Source organism: Gekko japonicus, unplaced genomic scaffold (genome assembly GCF_001447785.1).
Source record: "Gekko japonicus isolate JY-2015 unplaced genomic scaffold, Gekko_japonicus_V1.1 scaffold47, whole genome shotgun sequence".
Classification (NCBI taxonomy): domain Eukaryota; kingdom Metazoa; phylum Chordata; class Lepidosauria; order Squamata; family Gekkonidae; genus Gekko; species Gekko japonicus.
The window spans coordinates 1,968,742-1,980,323 of record NW_015165235.1 but is presented as its reverse complement, the minus strand read 5'-3'; the positions used below and the strand labels follow the sequence as shown (position 1 = coordinate 1,980,323).

Sequence of the window (11,582 nt, the reverse complement as noted above, 5' to 3'; positions counted from 1 at the left end):
GTGTTCCTCCACAATAGCTTTGCTCATTTCCCCCTGGAAATGGGGGAGATCAGCAACTGCCTGTACACGTGCCTTCTCCATTATGCCCCCCCCACCTTATGGGATGGCCTTTGTCATGAGGTCTGAAAGGCTCCCATTCTCCTGGCTTCCTGCACTCTATGCAAAACTGAATTATTCAAGAGGGTTTTTCTACTCAGGCCATAGGGCTGCACTGTACAGAGTGGTTTACAAACTTACTTGGATAAATGATTAGGGACCGTGGTCTATACCGCTGTGTATAGCTTGCTGTATGTAGAAGAAGAAGAAGAGATTGGATTTATACCCCGCCCTTCACTACCCAAAGGTGTCTCAGAGTGGCTTACAACAGCATTTCCCTTCCAATCCCACAACAGACACCCTGTGAGGTAGGTGGGGCTGAGAGAGCTCTGACAGATACTGCTCTTTTTCAAGAACAGCTCTGACAACTATGGTTTACCCAAGGTCATCCAGCAGCTGCAGTAGGATCCTACTGTATAATTTTGCATCATTTAATGTGTCATGTTAATACTTACGCTTTGCTTCAGTTTAGTTTTTTAGACTTCTGGTTGGTTCTGTAACCCTGATTCTATTGCTTCGTTTATTGAATGCTCCATGTTGTTGATTGTATTGACTCGCTCTGTGTAATCCGCCTTGAGTCCCAGTGAGAAAGGGAGACTATAAATAATGTAAATAAATTTTAAAAAACTGTGAAATCCCCATTCTGTAGGGAAGCTAGTTGATCCTACCCTCTTTTCAGTTTTTAGGACATCAATTAAAACTTGGCTGTTCTGAAAAGCCTTCAAAACAACAGGCTGAGGTGGATCAAGATGGGAGGCCATTGTTTGTCTGTAGCAGTAGAAAAGAGCAAGAGTCCAGTAGCACCTTAAAGGCTAACAAAATCTGTGGCAGGGGTATGAGCTTTCGTGAAAAAGTGAGCAGTGATTCATGAAGGCCCGTAGGCTGAGGTGATTGCTGTATGCTGCTGTGCTTACACATGGTGACTTGCCTTGTTGTTGAATCGTTATCGTTCTGTGTAAGGAATTCTGTTTTGTAAGCTGTCTTTGTCTTGAGGGCTTCACTAAGGTAAAAAAGCAGACCATCACGGTCATAAATAAACTAAGGGGAAACATTCAAAAGGCTTGTTTTCCAAGCAACATCTCATCTTAATTAACTTCTTGTTTCAGAGTTAAATACTCTATATCTCCTATTTACGGTTTCATAATGTTAAAAATTCTGAAAGATCTGAGGTGGAAACTTCCCCTTCCACAGCAGGATTAGGATTTATGAGCAAACAAGCTCCTGTGCTGTGCATATCCTAGTCATCTTGAAGCACAAATTCTATCCTTGAAGTGTTTACATGGAGGAAAAATATTTAGCTACTAAACCTTTTTCAGCCCCTCTAGTTTATAGCTGAAGGAAGAACTGCACAAAGCTAAATCCAGGACAAGAGGGTTTTAGACATAGACTAGAACTCTGTAGGGTTACCAAATCTAGGTTGGGAGATTCCTGGGGATTTGGGGGTGGACCCTGGGGAAGGTGGGGTTTCAGAGGAGAGAGGTCTCAGCTGGGTATAATGCCACAGAGTCCATCCTCCAAAGCAGTCACTTCCTCCAGGGGATCTGATCTCTGTTTTCTGAAGATCAGGTCCCACCTGGAGGTTGGCAACCCCAGAATTCCATGAGAAGGCTTCTGTCTCCAAAGGCCATCATGGCCTAATTTATTTAATAATTCACAGCACAGACTTTTTCAAATGATTTCTTATGCCAATATCAAAGGAATCTGCCCTTGAACAAGGCATGCAAAGTCTGGTCCAAAGGCTCAGGAGCCAGTTAGATCAGTTGGGAATTACTGAGCGATTTGCATCTGATTGTCTCTTTATATACTTCAACTACCATGAGAATAAGACGTCCAACTAGTCCAACAGGGTTGTATTTTGGCACCAGATTTATTTAATCTGTATTTATATGACCTTCCAAATAAATTAGAAGCTATTATCTTTCATCCTTTTAGTCTGGCTGTACATCCTATTCTGCTTTTACTTTATGCAGACACTGCTGCTATTCTTTCTCGTTCAAAGGTTGGATTAAGACATTTTATCCAAGCGTTAGTTTCTTATTGCCATGATAATCTGCTTCCCATTAACTACATCAAATCCAAAACAGTGTGTTTCCAGAAATAGCCATCACAGAAAAAAGCAGACCCAGGGATCTTGGATGGGCATTTGATTGAGCAAGTGTCTAGCTACAGGTATTTAGGCCTTCATTTTGCTGCTTCTAATAATTGGAAGCTTCATTATTCCTGTCTTCTTGAGTCCACCAAAGTACATCCAGCAGCGATCATGAAATTTTTTTATCATTCCTGAGGGCAATTTGTACCTTTTGCTCTGGAAGTCTACAAGGCAAAAATTAATTTTTTTCTGCTGTATACGGTTTCCATCTCTTCCAAAACTGAATCTTTACAGTTAAAATTTCTCTGTGCTATCTTTCAAGCACCTAATTGCATTTCAAACTCTAGTTTGTATTTAGAAACTGGCCTTACTTTCACCACTTTGTTGGTATGGAAGGCCGTGGTGAAATTTAGATTTTATTTGCTACACCTGGATTTTCTTCCTGACCTTCCAAAATGGACCAAAATTTATCCTTTTGGGTCCTCCTGAACAAAGTTAGTAGACAGAAGACTCTCATGTCCACATATTTCTTACCCTAGTTTTCCTTCAGATTGTCCTTTAGTTATGAACAAGGTAATTACTAGCATAGAACAAAGGGACTGCCTTGAGTTATGCAGAGATTCAAAAAGGAAATGTGCACCCTATTTGGGGGGACTGAGTACCCCTTCTTTTCCAGTGCTTACAGATTATCTTAAATTTTTAACAATTCCAATTTATCAAAGACTTTTTGTCTTGGCTCGACACACTGCTCTACCTCTTAACAAATTATTCGGTAGATTCTCAGGTAGCCCAATCGAACAGAGGGTCTGCCGATGCAGGAATGTGGAGATGGAATAACTCACTCATTTTTTATTTAGTTGTGACTTATATGCTTCAGTAAGATCTATTTTTATTTCTCTGTTAATATCACACTTCCCTGTATGTTCATGATTACCATCTAGTTGTCTGGTAAAGATAAGGATATCGCCCTTTCTATAGTCCATTATCTAATCGCAGCCTTGAAGATCCATCCAAAGACATAACTAATTTTCACCTAAATGCTCATATGCATACAGGTGCTCTTTTGGCACTGGAACTGGAACTGTCAAAGTCTGGTTAACACATGAAGTCTCATTAATACATTCAGGATTATAGGTTTACAGACAGAAGAACCTTAGTATATTTCTCTGACTTGCAGCCTGACTCATTTAGCTTCTCTCAACCATCACCCGGAGCAGAAAATTAGAAATACATCTCAAGCGTTATTATTTATTATCCTTGTTTATGCAAAGCAAGAGAGAACTGGGTAATATTTCCATATTTGGAGGCCTCACAGTAAAATGATGTCCTTGTGCTTTAATAAACAGAGGAGATGCCTTTAAAGGAGCCCAGCAAGGCCAATATCAGAGATAATGGCATCGCGAAGTAGCTGCCAAGTCACTGGATTTAAGTATCCACAGGTCTGGCCATGTTGAGACTTAGATATATTGATTCCCGAGGGAGTTGTCTTTCTGGTTCTTCCATAATCTTTTCAAAGTACTGTTCAGATGCTCCTGCTCTATAGCTAGTCAACAGGGAGTGCATGACCTCCAAAGAAAAACTGGAAATATTACATATATAGGAAGTGATATGGGTATGTGCGGATGGAGTACTATGCCTTTATATATAAGGGAGAGATAGGAAGTGATATGGGTATGTGCGGTTAAAGTACCAATTAGGGATGTGCACCTAAAAAAAGGTTTTTTCCTGATTTCAGAATGGCCTAATTACCTGTATTCAGGGGTATTTGGTCACTTGATACTATTTCAAGATTTGTGTTCAGATTTTGGTGGGGGTTTCTGGAATTATTCAGGTTCCGTTACTCTCTGTGTGGGGACTTTGGAGGGGGAGACTGACATAATTGCAGGAGACCTAGTATGGCCTCTCCACTAAAGACTGCCCCCCTGTTCCAGGCAAACTGGGCCAAGGGTTGAATTCTATTGGCTTTCCAGGTGCCTCCAGCCATCCTACTACTCCATTGTTTCCTATGGGGGGAAATTCGAAGACGCCAATAAGCAAACACACAAAAGCAATGGCTGGCCAAAAGCCTCCACATGCAGACAGATCCAACAAGCCCAACAGAACCAGCATCAAACTAGAGAACCCCAGCAGATCCAGGGCCAGTGTCGCCTACCATGACCAATGTCAAATTAGAGAATCCCAGAAGAATCGAGGGACAATATGGTAAGGCCAACTGAACTAACAACCCTTCATCAGTGGCATTCCTGTTCTCTCCCACCCCTGTAAAGAATAAATACCAACAGCATTACAGCATACATGAACTTCAATTCAGGTGCTTTTTATTTATTTTATTTATTCAATTTGTATCCCGCCCTCCCTGCCATGGCGGGCTCTGCTTATGTTTGTTTTAAATTGAGATGCTCATCTACTTTCCTAATGTCTTGTTCCAATTATATTTGTTGGGGGGGGGGGTTCTTTCAGAGTGGTAAGAACAACATTTTGGCACTATATTTTCTGCACAGAAGTGCTTCCCCTGACATCTGATCTTGTTGCTTGGGAGAATTACCTCCCTCCGTCCCCACTCTCACCCATTGTCCAGACAACTTGTAAAATTGAAGGAAAACAGGCCTGAGAGACTTAAAATGTGAGCCACAAATATTTCCATTTTTCCCCCCAGGAATCAATATCCCATATTCCTGAGAATCCCAAATATACCTGAATAATACTGATAAGGTATAAGATATACAGATTGGAAATATCCGGCTGCATAGCCCTAGTACTGATGCTTGCCTCTAGAAATTGCAAAAAAATATCCAGTCAGCAGCTTGGACACTTGAATAGTCATAAATGTGCTACATGAGATGTAGAGCACATTGCATTTTCCTAATGACACTCTGCTTGCATTTTTAAGCACTACAACCACAGCCAACATGTGCATAATGCGATCACTGACAAATATGTTTTTATGGAACAGTAAACTCATCTTACAGGGGAAAAAAACTATGTTAAAATATAAAGTAGAGCTATTAAATGAGGACAGGAGACCCTGGTGTGCTGGGATTGAGGCACCCTTCAGATAACTTGTGGGAATGTCTGTGAGAGTGAGACGGGGAGTCTGAAAATTACTGTGTATGAGTAGCAGAATTGCTTTGTCAGCAGACTAGCAAGGAGAAAAATCTGATAACTTGATAAACATTGGGTGTGTGCAAGCATAACAATTGAAGATATGCCCCAGGTTAAATGTTCAAAGGAACGACATTCATTACCTAAAAACCCCATCCTGAAGAAGGGTCCTGTAGCAGCTTTAATCAATAGGGTTTGGCCCGCATTAACACTGTATGTGAGAGACAGAACTGAAGCTTCTCCCTACAAATGAGAGGGCAAGGAGTGTCTGGAGTTAGGATGGAAAATAATGGCTCATGTTATAGGCAATGACGTTTTAGACATGGGAGTCTTAATTGCGTTTGTGCTGACAGAATTTCCATGCAAGTGTGTTGAGATCCTTTATCTCTGTGTTCTTGTTCTGTCCACTTACTAGGTATTTCTCCACCTTCATACACGTTTCCAGCTCCCGCAGCAGTAATCCCAACGGAAGCAGCCTTGTACCAACCCTCTGTGCTTCTCAATCCACGGACGCTCCAGCCCTCCACAGCATACTATCCAGCAGGCACTCAGCTGTTCATGAACTACACCGCATACTACCCTAGGTAAAGGGGGGGCAGGAAGAAGGAAGGGAAGGCATGTTGTGACTGCTCATGTTACAAGAAGCAACTTGGTCACTTCAGTCTGGTCATGATGTATTTGCAGAAGTTGTGGTTGTTGTGTTGGTGGACTTGATTTTACTCTGGGGGTGATTTTACTTTACCTTGGCTAGCTTATGTGAGAGATGGATGCATCATGTGTTGCTAGCTGGGTGTTTAAATTATAGACACCAGTCCCTTGTGTTCTATGTAGAGTTACCACTAGAAGTGTTGCTCAATTTTTTTCTTTTTCTTTCAAGGGCAAAGTTATTTCATCAATTTTGTTTGCTGTAATGCAGTGAAGAAGCTCTGGTTTCACCCAGACTGTATGCTATAGGAAGTCATCAAATATGGAATGTGTATGATTGTTGAACCCCATAAGAGAAATATTCTGAATACAGTGAATCCTAACCATTCATGGATTCATGACTTGTGATTTCACTTATCCAAAATCTGCAATTTGATCCTCTATATATAGCAGTGAACCTATGAATATTAGTACTTTGAGGCAGCATCAGGAAGAAGGTCTTGGCCTCTGTGCCCTTTAGTTTAGCCCTACAGGCCAACAGGTTAGCTCTGTGTGAAACAGGATGCTGGTCTAGATGAACCACTGGTCTGATCTAGCAGGCTGATATGGGTGTTCTTATGATCACATAGTACAGTCTCTAGCCCAGTTTTACTCCCACCACACCATCAGTCAATACATCATTAAATTTTGTAGGGAAACTTTTTTTCATTGTTGGGAGACAGCAGAAACCCGTCTTCCAGTTTTCACAGATTTCACCACCCACAGTGATTCCAGGAATGGCCAGGGTCTACTTTACAGAAATAGAAACTTGCTGAATCGCAGGCTTCCTGATTTTCTCCGAACTGGATACTACAACTAGTTTAACTTGCCTTTTGTGGGAACCTGTATAATACATGTCTGATACATTCCCACTTGCCAACCAATAGTTTGGCTGTGGCTGAATGACATCACTCAGAATCTTGATGAAGTCATCCTCCCCCAGCGTGGATGGATAAGTCCCAGGAAATCCAGAACAGGATGGGGGAAAGTGGAAGCTTGGATTTACTAGTCTTACAAGAATAAAAACCGGTGGTCTGGGGGTTTTTTTTGTGGGTGGGGAGAAGAGATGGCAAAACTAACAGGATGCTTCTTGAACAAAGTTTGGGTCTAGTCATACTTGTCATACTTCAAGGTGCAAGTTGGTGTACTGCAAACTTCACTCGTTTCACTAAACTACATCTGAGAATACTGTTGCCTTAATAAATCATGACTGTTGCCCTGACCTGGATAGTCCAGGCAAGCCAGATCTCGGAAGCTAAGCAGGGCCGACCCTGGCAAGTACTTGGATGAACATAAGAACATAAGAGATGCCAATGTTGGATCAGGCCAAAGGCCCATCCAGTCCAACACTCTGTATCACACAGTGGCCAGAAATACAAGGTGCCATCAGGAGGTCTACCAGTGGGGCCAGGACATTAGAAGCCCTCCCACTGTTGACCCCCCCCAAGCACCAAGATGACAGAGCATCACTTGCCCCAGAGTCCCTATCTATACCTTGTGGCTAATAGCCACTGATGGACCTCTGCTCCATATGGGAGACCTCCAGGGAATATCAGGGCTGTGACACAAAGGCAGGCAATAGAAAGCCACCTCTCTGAATGTCCCTTGCCTCCAAGCCCCACTAGGGGTTGCCAAAAGTCAGCACGCACGCACACATACACACACTAAATAAATAAATAATGACTGTTGTTCTTGCATGAATAGAACTGGTGAGCCCTGGGATTTCTACACCTGCCCACAGAATATGCAAAGCAACCCTAACCTAAACCACCAAGCACTATGAAGCCATGTTGCACTTTTTATCATTGGTGAAAAGTGTTATCTTGTCTCTAGGTAGTACTTTAACATAAATGTTCTGCAGAAATTTAGTGAAAAGTGTATCTTGTCTCTAGCTTGTTCTTTAACATAAATGTTCTGCAGAAACTTATTTAGAGGTGGATTATTTATTTCACCACTGACATCCGTTTGTCCACTGGGACTGCTGCACACAAGACATACCCTTTAAAAGCACTTCCTGACCTTTTATGGGCTAAGCTAGACATGATTTAAAAAGCCATGATGGCTGCTAACTGCAGCTGCCCTTGTGACCTTGCATTTAATTGTCCTTGCAGTATGCAGCAAAGAATGGATCTGTACACACAGATGAGTCGTCCAGGTCAGTGCCCAAAGAACGGATTTGTCTTTAAAGGTCCGAGCAGTTAGACTTTCTTCACAAAGGTAAGGATCGACATGGTCTTCTCTGAAACACAGGAATCACACACTGCCTTGTAAATGGCTGTTCGGGGAAAGGGTGCTTACCTTCCCCTTTCTCCAGTTGCCCAGGAAGGGGCTACCAAGAGCTGCCGTAGTGCCTCTCCCCCACCCCAATACTTCTATTCCATCAGACCCAACCCAGACCTAATACGAAAGCAGACTCCATGACCTTGCCTGGCTCCCAGAGCTCCTAGAGCAACCAAGGCCACATAGCCTGACCCCAGCACCTCTGCAGCCTGACACTCCCCATTGCTAGTCCTTCAGTCTTCTATTCCAGTCCTTTAAAGCCAGGACTGGCAGCTGAGGGTAGCCCCAAGCGGCTGTTTATAAGTGGTGAGGCATGGCGCAGTGTATAGTTGCTATGTGTGCATGCACACGCCCTTTCTCTCTCCCTCCAGCTTGCCTCATTCTGCGGAGAAGCAGTAGTTTGATCCTGCCTCCTGTGTGATTATCTTCCCAATACCTCTGTGAATGAAGGCACTGTTTCCAGCAATGGCATGTGGGTTGTTCATAAGGAAACAGTCTTCCTCAGTTTGTCCCTGAATTTGGTATTCAGCTGTAGTATACTTTCGGAATAGCTTCCATGACTAATAGTAGGTGGAAGAATTACCTGCTGAGCTTAGGATCGCTCTGTTAGCCCAGTTCACACGAAGAGGCGTGCCAGGATGCCCTCCCATAAATCAAGGGATGAGGAGGCAAAGCTGGTGTGAGGGTCTCACCCAGCCCGGTTCCATCCATCTCTCTCTTTTTTTCCTTGCCACACTGGCCTGCTTTGCACATAGCAGCAGAGTGTGGTGGTAAAAAATGGACTGTGGTGCTTCTGACTACAGGTGAGGGATTATATTTGCCCAAGCTCCCCTTCATTGACAGTTCCTTGAATGTGGAAAACAAGCTGGCATAGCTCATGAAGAGATAAGCTGGACTCTTTTCCCCTTGATGTGCTAATCTTGCATTTGCAGAGGGGCTTTTTTAATGAGACATCACTGATCTGTCTCTTCTCACCTGCAGCCTGAAATGTTTCCACCCTGCCACCTCATTTTTTAAAAGCTGTTTCTAGGCAGGCCTCAGTGAGATCCTCTCCCGGGTGTTTTCAGCAACCCTGTATTGCGTGCATGTGCCTTGTGCCAGGACGTTTGCTTGCTGAGTTGTACCCAAGGAAGGAGCACATCATAAGGTCCTGTCACGGGCAATGCTCCCTCTAAGCTGTGGAGTCTTGTGAGCAAAAATTCTACTTTCTGAGCTACTGGCATTAAAGTTGTGAGCGAGCGATTTGGCTACTGCATAAATAAATTTGCTCTGGAGCCATCCTTCCTGAGCTAAGACAGAAATGTGTGAGCCAGAGGCTAAAAAACTGTGAGCTAGCTCACACTAACTCAGCTTAGAGGGAACACTGGTCATGGGGCAGCCAGAGAGGAGAGGGAATAAGTAATCCTACTTCTCCCAATTTTTGCCACCACCATCATTTACTGAGCGCCTTTGCATGCCAGTTTCCTGTCTCTGGAAGGGCTGGCTCATGCCTGGTCTATGCATTACCACAGTTGATTCACCTTCACATATGAATTGGAAGAGTGGAAATGAGTCATTACTCATTTATCAATATGCATAGGGCAGATATTAATGTCGGTTTACTGGATAGTAAGATTCCATTCATGTTTCTTGTAGATTCCTCCTGAACAGTGTCAACCAGCCAAAATGGAGTTCCTTCTGACTACACTCCTGACTGCAACTGTCTAGTGCAAGAAAATTTGAGACGGTTGTGGATTTCTGCCTGTGTCTTTGACAAAAAATAGCAAATGCATGCACACTTGACGCACTCTGCTTATGCAAGCTTGCCATTAAAGATGTTTAAACTGTTACCACATAGGAGCACAGCTGCCAAATGCACAAGAAAGGGCTGGGTCCCCACACCCCCTGGGTACTGAGAATGTTGTTATATTCTCCCATCACAAACAGAATAAGGATTAGAGATCAGGACACTACAAAATGGTTAAAACAGCATATGTAGGCAAACCGGGGTTTTTTTCTTTATTTGTGCACATATTGACTTTTTTATAAAACAAAAAGGGCTTTTAGTACCCTTTAGCTTTTTATAAAAAACAGTTTGCTTGTTTTGTATATATTTGTTTAAAAAAGTATTCTGATTCAAGACAGGCTTACTTGACAGTGCAGAAATGGTTAAGAATAAAAGATAGAATACTTTGCAGGAAAACCTTGTAACATTTTGTAAAGAGAAATTATATATATATATGTATGAAAATAATGCTCTAAAGTTGTACATTGCATATATGACTACTATATATTTAAATAACTCATAGCTGAATCTAATGAGGGGTTGTTGTTGTGCATAAGACAGATGCACAACACCTCCAGTTCTGCTCTTCCACAGCAAATACAGAGCTATGGCTTGTAGAAAATGCATATTAAATTCTGGTGAAGAGAAATCACTAGCATATAACATTTGCCCACAGTGGCATTGCCCCATTTAAGATTACTGGGAATCTATAGGCCAGGGTCCCTCATTTTAACTTTTAGTACTTGGTTCTTCTGCTGAGATTAAGAATAAATTATCAAAAGCACAGCAGGTTTTCATAGGAAAATAACTCTTTTCACTGCTGTAGAATCGTTTTGAGCTGCTCTACATGGCTTCTGTACCAACCTGCTATGTGGATGCTCTGTTCTTTGACTTTTCAACTTCTGCTGCATTCACGTCTTCCACAAGTATTAAACTATTTTAAATCCATTTATTGGTTGCTTGGTTTGAAATCTATCTTCATGCAAAAATGATGGGCAAAATAGAAGGCTGGACTTCAGGCAATGTGAGATATTGAATGTTTTGCACCTCTTGAGAGCCAGTTTGGTGTAGTGGTTAAGTGTGCGGACTCTAATCTAGGAGAACCGGGTTTGATTCCCCACTCCTCCACTTGCACCTGCTGATGTGACCTTGGGTCAGTCACAAGCCCTGGCACAGCTGTCCTTGAAAAAGAGCAGTTTGTGTCAGAGTTCTCTCCGCCCCACCCACCTCACAGGGTGTCTGTTGTGGGGAGGGGAAGGGAAAGGAGTTTGTAAGCCGCTCTGAGACTCTAAGTGAAGGGCGGGGTATAAATCCAATCTCTTCTTCTTCTTCTTCTCTTGAAATGGAAGAGTGCTGAAATGGCCTTCTTCAACGGGGTTGGTATAGAACCGTGATTCCCCAACATGGTGCCCATGGGCATCAGGCCCTGTGTCAATGGGCATTCTGGACGGTTCCCATTTGTTTCTTTCACAAAACAAGGAGCCATCCTGACTTTTGGATCAAAGATCCCAGGAGGATATTTGGCTTGCAGCTTTTCAACATGCGGTGACTGGCTCCAGTACACCA

General features: G+C 42.8%; 1 protein-coding gene across 1 annotated transcript in view; it reads left to right on the top strand.

Annotated features, from left to right (window-relative positions):
• Nucleotides 1-10,934, top strand: part of ESRP1 (epithelial splicing regulatory protein 1) — a 61,786-nt gene extending 50,852 nt beyond the window's left edge. Inside the window, 3 exon segments of the mRNA XM_015409825.1 lie at nucleotides 5,703-5,871; nucleotides 8,083-8,188; nucleotides 9,887-10,934. Of these exon segments, the coding sequence (XP_015265311.1) occupies nucleotides 5,703-5,871; nucleotides 8,083-8,173 (260 nt within the window). The 3' untranslated portion in view covers nucleotides 8,174-8,188; nucleotides 9,887-10,934.
• The last annotated feature ends 648 nt before the right edge of the window (nucleotides 10,935-11,582 follow it).